General features: G+C 44.3%; 1 protein-coding gene across 2 annotated transcripts in view; it reads left to right on the forward strand.

Moving 5' to 3' along the window:
- The window catches only part of MST1 (macrophage stimulating 1), a 30873-nt gene that overhangs the window by 2733 nt on the left and 6794 nt on the right, over positions 1 to 21346 (forward strand). Inside the window, exons 2-15 of one of the 2 annotated variants that reach the window (XM_020789167.3) lie at positions 45 to 177; positions 1194 to 1306; positions 5270 to 5384; positions 5786 to 5922; positions 7193 to 7313; positions 7542 to 7660; positions 9545 to 9707; positions 10444 to 10574; positions 13930 to 14032; positions 15543 to 15679; positions 17698 to 17733; positions 17965 to 18097; positions 18853 to 18930; positions 20633 to 20779. In XM_020789167.3, coding sequence (XP_020644826.3) covers positions 45 to 177; positions 1194 to 1306; positions 5270 to 5384; positions 5786 to 5922; positions 7193 to 7313; positions 7542 to 7660; positions 9545 to 9707; positions 10444 to 10574; positions 13930 to 14032; positions 15543 to 15679; positions 17698 to 17733; positions 17965 to 18097; positions 18853 to 18930; positions 20633 to 20779 — 1666 coding nt within the window. The remainder of the gene's footprint in view (positions 1 to 44; positions 178 to 1193; positions 1307 to 5269; positions 5385 to 5785; positions 5923 to 7192; positions 7314 to 7541; positions 7661 to 9544; positions 9708 to 10443; positions 10575 to 13929; positions 14033 to 15542; positions 15680 to 17697; positions 17734 to 17964; positions 18098 to 18852; positions 18931 to 20632; positions 20780 to 21346) is intronic. The other variant, XM_072989826.2, reaches the window with a different exon arrangement.

A 21346-nucleotide genomic window follows, 5' to 3' on the forward strand; every position in this document is an offset into this window, starting at 1 on the left:
TTACAGAGAACCAGAATGACACACAGTTTTGATGTCTTTTTCAGGCCAATGCTCCCCACTTAATGGGTTTCAGAGACTAAAAGCTACACAGCTGATGTACCTGTCTTACCAGAGGGAAGAATATCCCATGGGAGTCGAGGAATGTGCACGGCGGTGTGCTATATCATTTGACTGCAGGTAAAGTGTGGGAAACAGCAGCATTGGGAACAGATGCCATGACTGTGAGCTGCAGGGCTGTAGCAAAGGAACATAAGGAGCTGGATTAAATCGCCTTTGGCCTCTGTGGCTGCCTGCTCTGAGTGGCCGGCAGCAGCTCCCCAAGTCCCTGGTCAGGGTTTCTTCTAGCATTATGGCAGATGTAAGACTTCTGGGCCTCAGAGCTCAGTTTTGCCAAGACAAGTGCTTCCAGCCCTGCTCCCCAAGATCCCTGAACTGGAAGATCTGGAAGAGCTGGACCTAGAAACCTGGCTGTGCAGACCACATGCTGTACCAGACTGATGAGTCAAATCAGGCCTTAACTGTGTGCGTTCCCCCATGTACACATGAATCATTAGTATGTACTGTGCCTGGACATACAGATGTTACAGGTATCCATTGTGTGCACAGGAGGGTTGCATGAGGAGAGAGGGTTTCGTACCACCTGTTTACCGTGCATGGCACCATCTACTGAACATACATAGCTGACCATTCTGTAATGCCAGGAATGGTGATGGTGGGGATGACCCTCCAAATATTTGTGGCCTGCTGTTCCCATCATCCCCACAGAACTCAAGGATGTGTGCACAGGACTCTTGGAGAGGTGAATGCCACTACTGTACATGTTTGCTATACCCTTGCCCTTCCTGACTTATAAAAGGAGACAGCCTTGGATCCTTTAGGGAAAAGGAAGGGTAAAAAGAAAATAAATAAAAAATCTAATTAAAAACACATTGAAACATTTAACAAATGTTGATAATGATGACTGAGAGCAGAAGTGTGAGGAACCAGCCACATTAGGAGGATGCAAAAGTGAAGGAGCACAGGAGCTGGAGAAATATGCCTCTTTGAATAGTGGGAAATAACAGCCTACATGGGCCTGCCAGTATGTGCTGTGGATGTGGCTCTTGGCGCATGTGCTATCTCGGGCTCAGGGAAACCTTTTCTAGGCCAAGTGATAATGAGACTGTTGCTGTTTGTGTGTGTTACTCCTCCAGAGCCTTTCATTACAACTGGCAGAGTCATGGATGTCAGCTGTTGCGTTTCACCCAGCATTCTCCACACACCCAGTTGCAGAGGAATGTCCACTGTGACCTCTATCAGAAGAAAGGTAGGACGGGAACCTTGTAAGGAGAGGAAGGTGGAGGAGAGAACACACGTGTAAGGCAAGGCATAGAATAGGTAGTTGAGAGAAAATACAGAAAGCCATGCTCATGGGCACATGAGACAGGGAAATACAGGCCAAATGCCAGTCAGCATCTTCTCTGGTACGGTGCAATAGAACGCATGCAGGGATGCTTGGTTTTGTCCAAGACTATGCCAAAAGGAGTCAGGCAAGTACTTCTATGAGGAGCCTGGCAGCCTAAGGGATCCACATTGAGGATCTCCTGTTGCGAAGATGGCCACCAATGTGACCTTTCATATGCTATAAGCCCTACACCTCACATATTCTTTCTCTCTATCCCTCCTTCCCTCCCTCCCTTTGCCTGCTTCCCTATTCTATGTGTGTGTGCTGTGTGTAATGTATATTTGTATACACATACATAACATATATAACACTGTCATGCACGTTCCACGTTCTAATGCAGTAAGAACTTCCAGAGCTAGTTTGTTATCCCACTTTGGTTTTCTCTGGAAGCAGAGATCTCTGAAGGATGATGGGGCCTCACTTTACTTGACTTTATCTACAGATAGACAAGCAGAGTGTAGCTAGAACAGGAGTGGACGAAGGAAACATAACCGAGCAAAAACTCATTAGACAACTGATGAAATGAACCTTCGTCTTAATTGAATGAATCTGATAGCGTTCAAAAAGCCAGAAGCCTTTTGAACACATTTCCTCTAACAAACTGTGATTAGATATCCAACAAATAATATTTCAAATGTCTAAAAGGAGGTGAGTCGGTCTGACCCACAGCAGCCTTATTGGGATGCTGTTTAATCCCATCCAATTGCACTGCTTTGTCTAACATGTTGTTGTTGTTTGTTTTTGTTTTGTTTGATTACCTGTTTGTGAGAGCACCAGGCAGAGGGTGGGGCTTGATTTGCAGAGGGTGGAGGTAGGAAAATTGTCCTGTCCTCTGCTGGGTAGCTCTAGGGCAGGAGCGATATGCGGGGGCAGCATGGAACAGACCAGACCTCAGGCAGATCCTTAGAGGTACACTGGTTATGAAGAATCTTCAGCTGTCTGTTTGTTGTGGAGAGAATCGTGCATGTCTGAGGAGGGAGTTCAGCCCATGTCTTCAGATTAACATAGTGGAGTGTTATGAGTCCATTCAATGACATTGTGTTTTTTCTGTTGTGTGCATCTTTGAACTCTTAACAACAAACTACTTTGTTCACTTCTGAGCTGAGCATCTCGTTCTATGTTTGATATAAGAATTATGCAGTCTTTTAGGAAGTTTGTGTCTCATCCTGCCACCAGCTTAGGTGGCTGTTTCAAAAAGACCGTTCTGCTTTACCAGTCAGAAAAATGTTGTTCCATGGTAATATAACAGGCAGAGACACAAAGAGATTACCCACGTGTTCCCTCTTTTGTCAGGTTTGGGGCTACCACATCACTTCTTCCTTGAGTCCTACATATGTAAACTCTTAAGGGCAGGGAAACCTGTGGATAATTCCCACAGCAACCATTTCTCTTCTCCAAACAGTTTTTATTTGTTATTGGTGTCGTTTCAACTTATATAACATTCCATAATGCTAGAACACTCTCTGAGTAGTTTATGATGTAATGAATGCAAGGAACACCTTCCCTCCCCTCCCCCATGAGCTGGGTGCTCATTTTAGCGACCCAAGAAGTACGGAAAGCTAGGTCAACCTTGAGCCAGCTACCTGAATCCATCAGGATCAAACTCAGGTTGTTTGCAGAGGCTTTACTACACTGCTGCAGTTTAACCATTGCACCACAGAGTTATCTGTATAGAACCCAGATAATGTACTGCACCTTAAAGCAGCAGCCCCCGACCTTTTCGAGACTGTGGACCGGCTGGGGAGACGGGCTCTGTGTGCTGGCGGGAGGAGGCACCTCCGCGCTCAGTGTAGTAAAGCCTCACGCGGGGAGGCGGAGATCTGTTTCCACTGCCCAGTTACAGGAAGCCCACGGACTGGCACCGGGCCATGGACTGGGGGTTGGGGGGCCCTGCCTTGAAGAGACTTCTGAACATCGTGGTCATATGTATGACACTCAAATAAACCCCTCAGAGCACTATAAGAATCCCTTGGTAGTTCTGAGTCTGTGGTCAGTCACAGCTGACATTTATCCCTTTTAAAAGTTAATTCCAGTATGAGATCAGATAGCCATGTAAATTATGTTCATCTGGATGATCACACCTCACATTCCCAGGGTTACAATTCTTATACCCCCCTTAATAATGTTAACATTTTATTTATAAAAAAGTCAAACTTTGACATGGATATCATTATAAAAATTTCACACTACTTTTGGACAGAAATATAAGTTATATAACTGTTGAACTGTTACTATCATGTTGTCTTTATTTAATGAACTTATGTTTCAGATACAGAAGAGAAATGATTTCAAGAAATTAGAAAATTGTTATTATACCCAAAATGGTTAACACAAGATACCTTAGCCTCATAATTCTCATAAGCCAGGTTTTAAAAATCTAGAAAGTCTCACAGCATGAAAACAGTATTTTCTTACCTAAGATGTAAAAATAGCCAGGCACCAGGAAACTTCTAAGTGTGTATATTTCTTTCCGTCTTCTACTGTATTTGTTCAATACGGCCTATACTGTATTTATACTATTTCTTCAGCCAATGACTGAGGTTAAAAGCATGAGGTTTATTTCTTTGTATTATGTATCCTGTTTCCCCGAAAATAAGACCTAACCTGAAAATAAGCCCTAATAGGATTTTTCAGGATGCTCGTAATAAAAGCCCTGCCTCAAAAATAAGCCCTAGTTAAGTGAAACCCCACCCTCCACCAATGTGCAGCATTGTGCAGCAACCAGAAGATGACAAGACTGTATTTGAATAAATGTAGATTGTTGTACATGAAAAAATAATAAAACACCCCCTAAAATACTCATATGCCCTAATGCATTTTTTGGAGCAAAAATTAATATAAGACCCTGTCTTATTTTCAGGGAAACAGGGTATTCATCATTATTGTCTAGTCTCTAAGCACCTGCCAGTATATCCTTTCTGACAGCAGGCTCAGTAGCCTCACTTTATCAAATGTGCTTCAACATAAAGTATCCATAGGCTAATTAAATTGGCTGTAATATGTCAAGAAATATTATTTTGTCTTCTTTCATAATAGTCCCCTAATACTCAGTTTTATGTTATATTAGGTCCATACCATACTTCCTTATGTAGTAATTGCCTTCATGACAATTACTACATGAGGAAAACAATATTGTCATAAGTTGGTGCCATCTCTGTCTGTTAATTCAGACAAAATAAGTTGCTTTGGTCAATGACCAAACTCTGGGAGGCAGTGGAAGACAGGAGGGCATGGCGTGCTCTGGTCCATGGGGCCACGAAGAGTTGGACACGATTTAACGACTAAACAACAAAATAAAAAGCAACTTATTTTGTCTGAATTAACAGACAGAGATGGCAACAACGTATGTTGCCAGTTGTTTTTTATTAGCTCTGTTATATAAACATAATTTATTCTTATTGCTTGCAGTCTCTTTTATTTCTGTTATTGTCTTTTGATACCATCTAGTGACACAATGAAGTTACTACAGAACAATATTTTTTTCTTTGGTGTTCTGGAGTCCATTAATTGACTCTCCCCACCCCGTTTTCATCACCACCATCACCATCATTTTAGAACTGCAGAGCTGGAAGGTACCCTTATAGATCATTGAGGCACAGTGGGGAATTCAGTTTCTATACCTCTGGTTCCACAGCCAGATACTTAATCCACTGAGTTATCCTGACACCTTCACATCCCTGTCTCAGAAGAGAAAAGGGTTGTATCTTTTCACCCGGGAAAGCATATAATGTCCCACAAATCACATTTACATATTGTGTCATGATGTCTTGTGCCACTGGGCATGAGTTTGTCATCACAGTGTTCAGGTGTTTCTCTCTCACACAGGTTACGTAAGAAATTGTATCATGGGAGATGGGAGTGACTACAGAGGGACCCAGTCAGTGACAGAAAAGAAGAAAATCTGTCAACAGTGGCGGCTGAAGTTTCCTCACGATCATAGGTGAATCTTTGTAAGCCTCCCTGAGAAATTGTAAATCTGAAAATAAATCTCTCAAACAATGGCCAGAATCCTGTTCATTCAGAAATTACGTCATCATGAATGCGCTATACATTTGACCCTGGCAATAAGTTGCACAAACTGATTGTGCAACCAATTCATTGCACAGTTCCTGTTTCGACTGATTGTGCCATGTCCTGGCAGACAATTCTTCATGGATAGCACTTTTGCCTTGGCATGATGTGTCATGACTCGTGGGCATAATGTCAAGTTACACCTGTGTAACTACTAAATAGGATTCCAGCCAATAAATACTATGTGTTTCCCAAAGAAAAGGAAGAGCAGAATAAAAACTTTGTTTGCACCAAAATTTGTGTTCTTATTCTCTCTCTCTCTTTCATAAGGTTTGCTCTTTTGCCGCAGAATGGATTGGAAGAAAATTACTGCCGGAATCCCGATAAAGATAAGCAAGGACCCTGGTGCTACACAACGGATCCAGCCATCCGGTACCAAAGCTGTGGCATCAAGAAATGTGAAAATGGTTTGTAGGTTGGCTTGACCACCTGTTGACCAGGAGCTCTGAATATCTATCTTATACAATAGCATATAAGATCACAGTTATTAGCCTATATGTGTTTGCACTGATAATGTAAAGTTCTAGTTTCAAACACATCAAGAACCCCGTTGTCATTTGAAGCAATTAGACTGCTGGGGTCCCATGTTTTGGCACCTTGGAACCTAATATAAATAATGAATAATTATGTGCCATCAAGTCCATTCTGAATTACAGCGACCCTTTTCACAGTTTTCCAGCTAGAGAAAACTCAGAAGTGGCTTACCATTCCCTTCTTCCGGGGTCACGTGGGACTGTAGATTAAAACCAAACCAAACCTAGTGAGGTCCTCAAACTAAAATACACCTCTCTCCACATCTTTTAAAATTTTAAATCAGGCGCTCTCATGACATTATAGAACTACAGATCTCATCAGCCCTGATCATTGGCCAGGGCTGATTAGAATTGTGATCAAACGTCTGCAGGCTCGTCCGTATCTTATTAATTCCACGGCCTAGCCTAATGCCTGATCTCTGACTGCTGTTCTCTTAACAGCAGAGAGACTTACTCAGAATCATGGAGGTAGGTTACCTGGCTGGGCAAGAAAGGCTCTATCCTCTCCTTTTGAGCTCTGGCATTGCCATGTAGGTATAGGTCAAATGCTCTTTGTAGGATAAACACCTGCCTAGTAATGGGAGGCAAAATTTTGTTGTGCTTCTGAAGGTAGGTCACCAGAAATGTCTCCTTAGGAATAGCTGAGTTTATTCTTTTGCTGTGGAGCAGAAGGAACGGTTCTCTGGGTCAGCACCCACCTGCAGTGGCTATAACCTCTTTTTCTACAGGGCACATGCACATCTGTTTGGATGATATGATGCTAATTCTATTGCCTTTTTGTTTGATTGATATCCTGCTTGAGTAATCTGTCTACTTGTGTCCAACATACTGTTACCTCTACATGTGCTAGCTTTTATTAGCTTGTTTCTGCTTGTTTAATTTGATGTCTGTGTGTCTGCTGTTGTCTGAAGTTCGCTTAAGTTTTCCTAGTGTCTGGTGTCATTTGGTGTCTTCCCTGTGCCTTCATCTGGCAACTGCTCCAGTTTTGCCCAGTGTCCACCCTGCCTACTCGGGGGTTGTGCAGTGTTCAATTGTGCTCAACAGTTTGGACATGTAAACCCTCTCTCCTCATCATTTTCATCAAGGTATAGGGTGAGTCTTACTCCACGTATCACATCATAAAACTCTTGTCATTGTCTTTCAGCCGTATGTATGACATGTAACGGAGAGGACTATCGGGGCTTTGTGGATCACACAGAGTCTGGCACGGAGTGCCAGCGCTGGGACCTGCAGCATCCTCACAGGCATCCCTTCGTGCCAAACAAGTACTGAGTTCCAGTGTTTGGGTAACATATTAAAGAGTGGCAGGTTGGAGGGGGTTGGCATAAAGGGACAAAATGCTCTGTCAACATCTTTCCTTCCCTATATTAAATAAGGAGAGGTGCCTTCTTCCTCAGAGAACAAATACAAATAAAGGTTCACTATAGAAAGGAATGAGGACAGATATGATGTGTAGGTATTTCCTCCCTTTTTCTCTCTGTTTCTTTTAAAAGGTACCCTGACAAAGACCTTGCCGACAATTACTGCCGCAATCCCGACAACTCTGAGCGTCCTTGGTGTTACACAATGGATCCTGCCAAGGAGCGAGAATATTGCCATATTCGGAAGTGCAGTAAGTCCTCTTGAAGTTTCATGAGCCACCTTGAGATATAGATGTTTTGTTGTCAGTAATGTGGAGAGAGGATGGTGTCACACTGAAGAGGGAGTTGATGAAAAGAACCCAGGAGGTAGGCCAGTTCCTGCCAGCTGGATGTTGCCTAGCCACTCACTAATAGAGATGACTATTATGAGTCTATGGCCAGGGCAGTTCAGCAACTTTGGGCTTCTTTCCCCTGACTAGTTTGAAATGTGAAGGTGACACAAGGTGGAGAAGGGAAATGGGAGAAGTGCCCCAGGCAGCTCAGAAAATGAAAAGTGCAGAGATAGCCTGGGCAGCTTTTTCTCTACAACAACAACAACAACCCGTCTTCCATCTCATTCAGCAGGAGGCTTGGTCTATTTTAACATATGTTCTTATTTCAAAGATAGCAATCTTGGCAAGATGCCCTCTGGGCCTCTCACTGATTGGAAACAACCTATATAAACTGGTTCAGAACATCAACCAATTGAAGGAGGCTGTTGCCTTCTCTCCTCCTAAGGCTTGTTGAGTCATTAAGGAAGTATGACCAGTTTACACAGATTGAGGGGAGCACACTGGTTCACCCCCTCCATTATCATTGTTTTGAACAAGGCATGTAACTGAAGAGGGGAAGGCGTTTGTACCTGAGTTGCCTCTCCATATGAGGCGACTCCCATGAATTGGGATTCAGGTTCACATGGAGAGTCTGCCTGGGTACAGCAACCTCTCAGCCTTTGGACATTTGCTCTACCATGCTCAGTGCAGCAGTGGAGAAGTTGGGGGTAATGTGCTTCATTCAATAGGTGTGGACTGGATGTTCTTTCTTACTCTTTGAATACATCTACAGAGATTAAGGCAACGAAAGCAGTAAGGAATAGAGCAGGGTCAGAAAGCTCTACAGCAACATCCCTGGGGTAAACAGCCCCAAACACATCTACTGGGGGCTGTATCCTTCTGCTCTTATCACTAACAAACCTGCTGCTACTGTTTGTGCCACTGCCCAGGGATTCTGCTGGGAGACATAGTGTGTTGAGAATGCACACCTTGTGGAAACTGCAGAACCAGTGGGCTCTGGGCAGTAGTTGAACCTCTGGTTACATCTGTCTTCCCTCTGCAAAGATGGCTGGTGGAGGTTCCTATGCCATCCCCAGGTCACATGTTGCCCACCCCTGCTGTAGAGGGTGGTAGGGCATCCTTTTGTTAGGGTGTGGGATTCAGTAGGTGGGCAACAACCTTCTCTTGTAATGCCAGTCCTGTCCAAAACAGAACTTGTTTTGATCCCCAGATGAGTTTTGACAATGACAGTTTTATCTCTTGGTAAAGTGCCAAGGGGTATTTGAGAATTTCTTTGGAACCCAAGGCCCAATGGTCCTTAACATATTTGAGGACTCAACCATGAGAAGATTCAGAAAGTTTACAGCCATCTGATGAAAAATATTCAATATACTGTATTTTCAAACCAACATGCGCTACCATATCAATGGCCTTATTGGTCCCTTTGAACTCCATGACTCTATAATACTGATTTCTGTCGTCTTCCTCTTGGACTGATGATGCACAAAAATCTCTCTTTTGCAGTGGTAAAGTTTTACTGTTGGAGACATATATATAATGTTTTCTTTGCTCACTGCTGTAACAGGTCAAAAATCAATTTTTCAGTGCAATTCATTTTTAGAAAGGAAACAGAATGTAAACATATATACACAAAATCATTTTTTAGACTTGAGCTGCTTCCCCAAACCTGAATGAATATAACACTATTTTAAAATGCATTTGAGGAATAATAAGCTGTTAATTATACTACTTTGTTGCATACTGTTTTGCTTTAGTGATATAGTTGTGATTTTATTTGTGTGGATTTTTCCACATCCTTAAAAGCAGAGAAACGACGACAGCTGTCCAGTACAACTAGCTGCTTCCGGATGAAAGGGGAGGACTATCGAGGTGAGGTGAATGTCACTTCAACGGGCATCCCCTGCCAACGCTGGGACTCTCAGATACCTCATCGCCATCATTATTTGCCTCAGAAATATGAATGCAAGTAAGCACAGGAGGTGTGTTTGTGTGTATATGTGTTTATACGTGGAAGTAGGATTGGCACAAGGGTGATGCTGTGTGCCATGAAAATATCTCCTATTGGGTTGGAAGGTTTTTCTCTGCTCAGTGTTGCTGAGCATATTACAGTGGACCCTCTACTTATGGAATTAATCCGTATTGGAACGGTGGCTGCAAGTCGAAAAGTCTGTAGGTCAAGTCTCCATTGACCTACAATGCATTGAAAACCGATTAATCCCATAACTGGCAGTTTTTATTCTATTTTTGTTCCATTTTGGTTTTTTTCTGGTCTGTAAGTCGATTCTCTGGCTGCAAGTCGAATCTAAATTTTGTGGCCAGAGAAGTCTGTAACTCGAAAAGTCTGTAACTCGAAAAGTCTGTAAGTCAAGGGTCCACTGTATGACTTAGGCTTAGAGCATTATTAGATGATGAAAGCAGGTTCTCATTTCAGAGGCGCAGTCACCTCTGAATTTCTGTCCACAAAATCAGAAAGCAAACAAAGTGTATGCTTAATTCATGATAAACAATTATATAGCAAACTCATCTAATTTGCAAAGAAATCTTTCTTATACCTTATATGCCTTATAGAGCACCTGTCAGAAGAAGCTGAACTCTGTTGCTGCTCCAGAGACATGATTTCAGGAGGTCTTTAAAACTCGGTGGTGCTTCCATGGAATTAGGCTGGTGGGGCTCTTGCTGAAACCTGGTCTTCTGTCCTCTAGGGACCTGAGGGAGAATTACTGCCGGAACCCTGATGGCTCTGAGGCCCCCTGGTGTTTCACAACCTTCCCCAACACGCGCAGGGCTTATTGCTTCCAGATCAAGCGCTGTGCTGATAATGTGGAAGCAGAAGGTAAGAGCTGGATGGGCTGATGCTGCCTTCTGCTGGGATTTAGTGGGAATCTTCCAGCACTAATTCCTTATTTTCCTCTTTCACTGGAAGCTGAAGGCCTAATGGTAGCGCTCTGACTACTTGCAACTCGATACCTATAGATACAGATAGTCTGATACTTACTGTAAGTAATTAGTAGTATATGCCTATAGAGTTCTCTCTACACAGGCATACATACACCATTAGAACAGGCATTTGTGTGCGATCCTATACAGTATATTTGAGAGGTGGAAGGAGGGACAGAGGACCGCATGGTTTCCTGTATGTTAACGTGAGTAGAATCTACAGCAAAAGAGGGAGCCATGTATATGGCTGTGCTTCAGGATTCTAATAATAAAAATACTCATATGCCATCAAATCAATTCTGACTTATGGCATCTTTTTTCCTGCTGGCAATGCGGGCAGCTTTGAATTATTGGTACAGAAGCAGAATATCCCACATTTATAAACTTGACTTTTTTCCTGGTGTTATGAAATTGGAATTTAAAGATCTGAGAAGAGGTTTTAATGATAGGACATTTTGGTAAAGTCAGTAACTAGTACAATCACACATGTGAGAAGGGACTAGATGACACCTAGCATCTTCAGAGTTTTTTCTTAATTATCAAGTAATTGAATAGTGACAAGAAGGGTGGAAGAGGCACCCAAGCTCTACTGACATTGAGGCAGACCATCCCCAGCCACCAAGCAACAAACAGTAATTTCACAGCTTAAATGAGTGAGATTCTAAATATTTATTCTCTATTTTTAAAAAATATATTTTAAAACCAAAAATAGAAACACTTTTTAATGTCTGTTTGGCCAGGATAGTAATTTAATTGGCAGGGCCAAACATTCAGTCATGTTTAGATTGTTGCCATTTATAAAAAAGCCAGAAACGGAGACTTCTCTGCCTTTGAAAATGGTTACAGTGGTACCTCGCAAGATGAATGCCTTGGGCAATGAAAAACTCGCAAGACGAGGGTTGCCAGATGCATAGGTACTAAAAGGAGGACATAGAAAGACAAAAAGGAGGACAAAGGAGAACATATTGAATATCTCATTTGAATCATTCCAGATTAAACCCACAATCAATACAATTTTATTACAATAGCTGCCAATAAATGTCTCTTAGTGAACCGACCAAGAAACAGTCATGTTAAAAATTAAAAATAAATTCAATGGAGGCTTTTTTTTCAAAATACCGGGGGTGGGTGGGCAGGTGAGGACAGGGAAAGCCAGGGGGAAGGGGGTCCTTCCACCTCTCCCCCTCCCATCCAAAATTATAACATAAAATATACAAAAGCCTGACATTTTAAAGGTTTTTATCTTTGCCTGCCTGATGGAGGACATTAGGCTAAAAAGTAGGACATGTCCTCCTTTTGCCTGACATCTGGCAACCTGACGCAAGACTAAAGTGTCTTGTGAGTTTTTTGGTGCCCTACAAGATGAAGATCTTGCAAGGTATGTTTTCCCATCTTACGAGGACTTTTTTCCCTTAGGAATGCATTGAAATTTAATTAATGCGTTCCTATGGGAATTTTTTTAAAAAGTCATTTACCAGGTAGGGAGCTGGGGACGCACCATTGGAGGACTGACAGGGGTCCCCTGCAACCAGGATTGCCACTTTCAGAGGTCCCCCAGCAGTCCTCCAATGATGCTGGGCAAGCCTCTGAAGACTTCCCCAGCACCATTTTTGAACTTCCCGCCCTTTTCCTTTGCTAGGATCAGGGATGGAGACTCGTGACCCAGGCCCATTTGTCTGAGCTGCCTTGCCCAACCCCTATGGGCCTGGCCCCGCCCTGCTCCACTTGCTGCTGCCTCCACCACCACCACCACCACCTTCAAAGGCAACAGGCCAGACTTCCATTCTTGGAGCCGGCCTGCTGCATTCACCCATGCATAGGGTTGCCAGATACATGGGTACTAAAAGGAGGACATAGAAACACAAAAAGGAGGACAAAGGGGGAGATATTGAATGTTTCATTTGAATCATTCCAGATTAAACCCACAATCAATACAATTTTATTACAATAGCTGCCAATAAATGTCTCTTAGTGAACCGAACAATAACAGTCATGTTAAAAATTAAAAATAAATTCAATGGAGGCTTTTTTTTCAAAATACCAGGGGTGGGTGGGCAGCTAGGGGCGGGGAAAGCCAGGGGGAAGGGGGTCCTTCAACCTCTCCCCCTCCCATCCAAAATTATAACATAAAATATACAAAAGCCTGACATTTTAAAGGTTTTTATCTTTGCCTGCCTGATGGAGGACATTAGGCTAAAAATTAGGACATGTCCTCCTTTTGCCTGACATCTGGCAACCCTACCCATGCATGGCACATGGGCCTGCTTGGTTTCCCTTCTAGGCCTGCTGTCTGCACAGGCTTGGAAGGCAGCATGGTGGCAGGAACAAGTGGGGGATGGGCATGGAAGAGGAGGGAGGTCTCAGGGAGCTCTTACCTTCTCCTTGGGGGGGGGGGTGGCCATCTTCAGAGGCCAGGCTTCCCTTCCAGGAGCCAAGGGACTGCTGCTTCCACCATTCACCTGCAGCCCAGGTGACAGCCGGGCCTGCAGAGGCAGTGGGTCACATGGGAAGGGAAGTCTCAGGAGCAGGCAGGAAGGGTTCATGGAGGGGTGTGGAGGGGTCATAGGGTGGAGGTGATGGAGGAGGCAGAAGGTCATGGGGGGGAATAAGGCCTGCTCAGCTTCCCTTCCAGGCCCACCTGTCTGTGCAGACCTCGAAGGCAAGGTAGTGGCAGGGGCAGATGGGGGGGGCATGGGAGGAGAGGCACTGGCATCAGGTCTACTCAGCTTCCCTTCCAGGCCCACCTGTCTGTGCAGACCTCAAAGGCAGGGTAGTGGCAGGAGCAGATGGTGGGTGGGGGGCATGGGAGGAAGGGCACTGGCATCAGGTCTACTCAGCTTCCCTTCCAGCCTTGCTCTTTGTTGTGTAATTAACGTATAAACTGCCCAGAGAGTGCTTTAAGTGCTATGGGGCAGTATATAAGCAGCACACTTTGAGCAACACACTTTTTTGCACAGACCTGGAAGGCAGCATGACACAGGAGTAGGGGGAGCATGGAGGATCATCACTTTGGGGGGTCATGGAGAGGGTGGGGGATCACAGGGGTCAAGCCTAGTCAGCTTCCCTTCCAGGCCCACTGCCTGTGTAGGCCTGGAAGGCAACATGGCAACGGGAGCCAAGTAGGGGGGTCATGGAGGTGAGTGTGAGGGTCACAGAGGGGGTTTGGGGGGGTCTCAGGAGACTCAGGGTGCAATATTTGCTGGCAATCCATACCAAACCACTGTATAAAGTGAGTAATTTTGTCCCCACAGACTGTTACCGTGGAAATGGAGAAGAATATATAGGCACCGTTAGCAAGACCAGGAAGGGAATCACCTGCCAGAGATGGAACGAGCAGTACCCTCACAAACCCCAGTGAGTGTGTATGTGATGGGTTGTCTGTTGGGAGAGGGATTTTTTTCCTTCCTATGTTTTGAAGCTACTGTATATGGGTAATAGGGGTGAGGGATGAGCAAAACTGAAGCCAAATCATTGAAACAGGCCAAGAACTAGTTTTTTCATCTTGGCTTGTGGGTGTACGCATAGCTTTCTCTCATGTTAATTTTATTTTTTTTAAGCTCAAGGTATTTTCATTACTTTCATAAAGATATTTATGAATTTTTGGAAAGTTCTCAAAAACATTTTTTTTTAAAAAAAATTATCATCAATCCTTAGTCAGGTCTGACAGCCAAGGTAAGATAAATGAAAAGTGCCAGCATAGCACTTTCCTGGAGGACAGACTCTTTTACTAGGAGAGGAAACCGGGAGGGTCCTAATGCTGTATGGCAAAGCCCTGTTGTAAGGTTATGATCTTTTGGGGTTGTAGCTTGCACATTTGCCTCCCAGTGCTACCAGACATCCACACAAGAAAGAAAAAAAACCTAGATATTCTTAAGAATAGCAAGGTGACGCAAATACTGTGTAATGTTGTGGCTTCACTGAGGTTAGAAGAATCCCCAAGAAAATTGGGTTGCAGGGTAGAAAACAAAGGTAAAATAAAGTGTAGTCTTGTGATGTGGAGACATAGCTACTGACTTAAAAAGGTAAAGGTTCCCCTTGACAAATTGTCCATTCATGTCCAACTCTAGGGGGCAGTGCTCATCCCTGATTCCAAGCTGTAGAGCCAGTGTTTTGTCTGTAGACAGTTTCCATGGTCACATGGCCAGCCTGACTAGACACGGAATGCTGTTACCTTCCCACTGAGGTGGCACCTATTTATCTATTTGCATTTTTTACATGCATTTGAAGTGCTAGGTTGGCAGGAGCTGGGATAAGTGATGGGAGCTCATTCCATTGTGTGGATTTGAACTGCTGATCTTTTGACCTTGCAGCCCAAAGGCTTTGTGGTTTAGCCTGCACCATCACCACGTCCCTAACTACTCAGTTAAATGGGACCTAATGTCTAGTGCCATTGGAGAAGGGAGTGTATATGGCCTCCAAATAATTCAATTAAAAATTTAAAAAATGGACTGCAGAATGTTGAGGTGCTGACCTGAGAATATAAGTTAAAACTTTGAATAATGGAAAGGAAATGCTCCTGTTCTTGAGTGGCATTGTGAGGAAGTTTGGAGCCTCTAAAGAAATAAAATTACATGTACAAAATTAACATAACAAAGAGGGGGATTATGTTGCTCATCATCATACACTTGCTAGCTGTGGAATATTTGCATCTTCCTAGCAACAAAACAGTGCTGTTTTGGATCTTTGCAAAATTCAATACTCAGCCAAGGAAATACTTACACACGCCCAACTCATTCCCATTGATGGTGCATCTACATTGCAAGAAAAAGAATTTTCCCCGATAGGTCTGAAAGGTATAGTAGGAAGTTGGTGGACAATTAATTCATAATGGGCAGAAGGCACCCTTGGCTTTTCTTCTTCTTAGGGTCTTTCCTACCATGTTCCCTACTGTGCATCTTGAAGAGAATTATTGCCGCAATCCTGACAATGACAGCCATGGGCCCTGGTGCTACACCATGAATCATAACATTCCGTTTGATTACTGTGCCATAGAGCTGTGTGGTGAGTACCTGAGACAACTGTGATGTAAAGCAGTGGTCCCCAACCTTGGGCCTCCAGATGTTCTTGGACTACAACTCCCAGAAGCCTTCACCACCACCTCTGCTGGCCAGGATTTCTGGGAGTGAAAGGCCAAGAACATCTGGAGGCCCAAGGTTGGGGATCAATGATGTAAAGGACATTATCCTAGTGACTTCTTTGACAAATACGTTATGACAGAAGGCGAGGAGCAAGATATGCCTGGTTGACCAAGGGGAATTTTGAAAGAGGTTACTGTATTTTGTTGTTTTGCATTTAATATTCTGTTGCATTTAATATTGATATTTATGAGTTTTAATATCATATCTCTTTAATTCTTATTTAATGTTGTAATAATTTATTATTTTAGCTTTTAACTTTATTTCTTTTAACACTGTAAGCCACCTTTGACCATTTAGGAGAAAAGTGGCATATAAATATTGTAAATAAATAAATAAACAGCTATAAATAATGTGAGTTGTGGCCCAGCAACATCTGAAGGATCGTAAGTCCCCCATTCCACAATTACAACACCATTCTCACTTTAAATTCCACATACCTCTGCAACCCTTAGTCTAAAGTGAAATACGTGAAGAATAATCTAGTCTAATATGACTTCAGGCCTCCTGAATGTACAGAATTGTATCATTCCTTTATATATAAACTTCTGACCCTCATGGCTCAAGAAATATTCATGAATATGCAATGGCTATGTGTTCCTGCACCAAAAAAAAATTGATTAATTTGAATTGTGGTGCTGGATGAGAGCTTTGTGGCTACCCTGGACTGCCAGAAAGAGCAACATGTGGTTCCTAAATCAAATGAAGCCTGGATTATATCTGGAGCCAAAAATGTTGATGCTGAGGCTGTCCTACTTGGAGCACATCATGAGAAGGCAGGGTTCTCTGGATTTTCTAGAAAAGGTAACAATGCTGGAAAAGGAGGAAGGCCAAATATGAGATGGATTGACTCCCTAAAGGAATGCACAGGTTTGAGTTTACAAGAGCTTAGCAGAGCAGTTGAAGACAGCACGTTTGGAGATCACTCATTCAAAGGGTTGTCATGTGTCAGAGGTGACTTGACGGCACGTAACAGCAGCAGTGTGGTCCTGGATGCGAAATAGCTACTCTATAGCCTTGCTCAACATCCTGTCCAAGCTTTTACTACATCAACTGCTCTTTAAGGGCATGGAATTGAGGAAAATATCTGTCTTTTCATTCACACCTGTAGTTCTCCAGTTAGAAATCCTAGCAATTATGCACCTAGAACGAGCTGGAATTTTTAGCATATATATATTACTGAAACAGCGACGTCTACATTGGCTTGGGCATGCTGTGAGAATGGCTGATGGTCAGATTCCAAAAGATCTGTATGGAGAATTAGTGCAGGGAAATCCCCCCAGAGGGAGACCACAGCTGTGATATAAGGACATCTTCAAGTGGGATCTGAAGGCCTTAGGAATGGACCTCAAGAGATGGGAAACCCTGACATCTGAGTGTTCAGCCTGGAGGCAGGCATTGCATCACGGCCTCTCCCAATTTGAAGAGACCCTTGTCCAGCAGGCCGAGGCAAAGAGGAAGTCACAAAAGCAGCAAAATCAGGGAGCTGGACAGGGAACAGATTGTATTTGTCTTTAGTGTGGAAGGGATTGTCACTCTCAAATTGGCCTCCTCAGCCACACTAGGCGCTGTTCTAAGTCCTCCATACAGAGCACATTACCATAGTCTTTCGAGACTAAAGGATGCCTAATGGTAAATGGACTGATTTATATGTGCATGCATGTTCCTCAATAAATGTCTGCAACAACATCAAATCTCTTACATTTTGTGGAAGGATATTGTGTATGTGTCTATAAATATCACATGTATTGTTCTTCAGTGGAGACATTTTATCTTCTAATAAACAAATATAATCTGCTAGTAAACAAATATATAGTAATGGATGTAGAGAAGTTGAGTGGTGGAATTGCATGTATGAACCAGCTCTACATTTTGTTTCTGCAGCTGGGGAGACAAAGCCATCTATCTTCCTGAACCCAGGTAAGTAATTTTGCATTTGATGTCCCATGTTTTGTGATGTGAAGGCCCTTTTGGTGGCATGGGAATATAACTGAGCTAGAGACCCAGAGCTCAGCCCCCCCCTACTTTGACTCTAGTCTGCCAGTTCTGTCAATCAGCGGAGAGAGGGGCAGAGGGAATCCATTTACAAAACAAAACAAAGAAAATCACAAGGACACTGTGCTTGGCTGTGCTCTAACTTCCTGCTTGCAGAGAAGGTAGTCTTTGACCAGTGTGGCAAAAGGGATGATCGAATGCAGGTGCTAGCTCCTATTACTGGAGGACGGGCTCGTATTGTAGGAGGACGCCCAGGAAACTCACCTTGGACAGTCAGCATCCGCAATAGGTGAGAAGAACATGGCACGATTGTGATGTTGATGATGGTGTGGTTCCATATAGGTTGTGGTTTTACAAAATTCTGACTACTGTACAGTGGTGCCTCGCTTAATGGGTGCTCTGTTTAGCGACGAAACCACATACTGACAATGTTTTTGCGATCGCTTTGCGATGATCGGTACCCTGTTTCACTTACCGATCATCGCAAAGCGATGATTTTGTAACAGCTGATCGGCGGTTCCAAAATGGCCGTCGGGTAAACAAAATGGCCACCCACTGTGTTGCCTCCCTTTAGAAGCACCGAAAATGGCCACCGCAATGGAGGATTTTCGCTTAAGGTTAGTTTTCAGGCCCATAGGAATGCATTAAACAGGTTTTAATGTGTTTCTATGGGCTTTTTAAGATCGCTTAGTGATGTTTTCGGTTAGCAGTGATTTTTGCTGCACGGATTAACATCGCTGAGCGAGGCACCACTGTATGAACATGGGAAAGTGCTCAGAAAGGAAGGAGGAGGTTAAGAGCAACAGGTGAACAGAGCAAGGGGCATCTTTGAGCCTGCAGGTTGAGAACAATGGATAAGAATGTAAGTGACTTTGCAGCAGGGATGATTGGGTCACAAGAGGCAGCTTCCTTGTATTCAAGAGCTGAACCAGGCTGTGGGTGAGAGGACTTTCTGGAGCTCATAGGGTCACCATAACTTGAAGGCAACTTGACAGCACATAACAAAAATAACAACATTGTGCTTTCCCTTTTCATGGTGTCTAGAGAAGGAGTCCATTTCTGCGGAGGGTCACTGGTGAAGGAACAGTGGGTTATTAGCACCCGCCAATGTTTCTCTTCTTGGTGAGCATCTTTTTGACTTTTCCTTAGTGATACTGTTCAGGTCATCTCTTTCTAGCTATCTTAAGCAAGATTACACTGCTCTGAGTTTTTGGGTGTCATCTAATTTTGAATTCATCAGATGGGACCAGTTTAGGAGGCTTTCTCAGTAGAGTACAGTGGTACCTCGATTTAAGAACTTAATCTGTATTGGGACGGCATTCTTAAGTGGAAACGTTCTTAAGTTGAAGCACCGTTTTCCCACTGAAATGCACGGGAATGTGATTAATACATTCCAGCATTTGAAAAAAAATACCAAAATAAAAACAGAGCAAGTCCCACGTTGGGACTCCAAAAAACAAAGAAACCACAAATCCAAAAACAAACCACACAAACAATCCCCCACAGTCCAAACCCACCCTTCAAACCCCACCCAGAACAGTTTTTTTAAAAAGGACTTACCAGTCCGAAGCCTCTGGGAGCACCACTCCCTCCACTGTGGCCGGGGGTGGGGTGGGCGAGCGGCCAAGCACCCAGCCAGCTCAAGCCTCCCAGTGCTCTGCTGCCGGGGATGAACAGCCAGGGACGAGTGCCCAAGCGCTCAGCCAGCTCAAGCCTCCCAGTGCTGGGTGATGGCTGCCTCCGATCCCGGCAGCAGGGACCCCCGGCAGGTCTCTGATGGCGGTGGGGAAGCTCCCAGGGCCCCATTGGAGACCTCCCGGGGGTCCCTCGCCACTGCAATCAGACCCCCAGGAGGTCTCCGATGGCAGCAGGGAAGCCCTGAGAGCTTCCCCACCACCATCGAATACCTCCCGGGGGTCCCCCGCCACCATGATCAGTGCCTTCAGGCTTTCCTGGGGAGTAGACTGGGCCTACCGGGGGAAGCCCTCCCCTGGTAAGCCGGATTTACCAAGCTTTCCCAGGGAGTAGACCGGGACAACCGGGGGAAGCCCTCCTGAGGGCTTCTCCCGGTAGGCCTGGTCAACTCCCCGGGAAAGCCTGAAGGCACCGATAATGGTGGCGGGGGACCCCCCAGGAGGTCTCCGATGGTGGCGGGGAAGCCCTGGGAGCTTCCCTACCGCCATTGGAGACCTCCTGGGGGTCCTTCGCCACTGCAATTGGACCCCCAGGAGGTCTCCAATGGCAGCGGGGAGGCCCTGAGAACTTCCCCGCCGCCATCAGAGACCTGGGGGTCCGATCACGGCGGCGGAAAAGGGCAGGAAATTTAAAATTGCTCCCCTGTTGCCGCGATCAGACCCCCAGGAGGTCTCCGATGGCAGTGGGGAAGCCCTGGGAGCTTCCCTGTTGCGATCGGAGACCTCCCGTGGGTCCCTTTTCCTAACTGTTGGGGTGAAAGAGCAGCCTCTTCACCACCAACAGAATGGAAGAAAAAAAGGCAGGGGAAATTTGAATTTCCCACCCTTTTCCCCCTGCCTTTTTTTCGTTTGTAGGTAGAAGCTCCATTCGCAGGTTGAAGTAGATTTTTGCGAACGGAGCCGTTCTTAAGTTGAATACATTCAACTCAATGTATTCCTTCGCAAATACATTTAAGTTGAATTGTTCGTAGGTAGGGATGTTCGTACGTTGAGGTCCCACTGTACAGTGTAGGAATGGGATGTCCTATCTCACTTGCTATTCCTAAGGCAGACATCTTTGGCAAGCTGTTGTTGAAGGTGGAAGTCTTGGGAGCCTTGTGACAACCAACATCCTCTCCTCTTCTTGCCAGTGAGGCTGATTTATCAGGTTATGCAGTGTGGCTTGGAACACTGTATAAGAATCCTGCTCCTGATGACCCTGACAAGCAGGCCATCCCCATCATTAAGATTATCTGTGGCCCCTCAGAGTCTCAACTGGTGATGCTAAAGCTGGAGAGGTAAGTGGTGTTTTGGAGAAGGGTTCCATGTCTCCTACAGAAAGAAAGTGACTTCCACACTTTTCATCCTAAGATATGGGAAGCAGAATTATTTATTTTATTTATTGAACATATTTTTACCCTGCCTTTCTCCTTAAAAAAGACCCAAGGCAGTTTACTTAATTAAAGGACAATATTTAAAGCTAAAAGCAGTAAGTGTACAAATATTTAAAAAGGACCAAACAAATACCATACTAAAAGACAGTAAACAAAAGTACACTAAAATCCACATTCAAAGCAGTTAGGCACAACAATCATACAGCCAGTCACTAAGGTAAAGCTAGCCTGAAGAGAAACTCTTTGCCTGCTTGTGGAAGGACAGCAAAAATGAGCCAGCCTGGACTCCTGTGGAAAGTTGTTCCAAAGTCTGGGAGCAACAACAGAGAAGGCCCTCTCCTCTGCCGCCACCAAACACATCTGTGAAGGTGGTGGGGCCAAGAGAAAGGCCTCTCCGAATGATCTTAACACCTGAGCAGGCCCATAAAGGGAGACACAGTCATTGAGAGAGCTTGGATCTGAGCCATTAAG

This window comes from Pogona vitticeps, chromosome 2 (assembly GCF_051106095.1).
Source record: "Pogona vitticeps strain Pit_001003342236 chromosome 2, PviZW2.1, whole genome shotgun sequence".
Classification (NCBI taxonomy): Eukaryota; Metazoa; Chordata; class Lepidosauria; order Squamata; family Agamidae; genus Pogona; species Pogona vitticeps.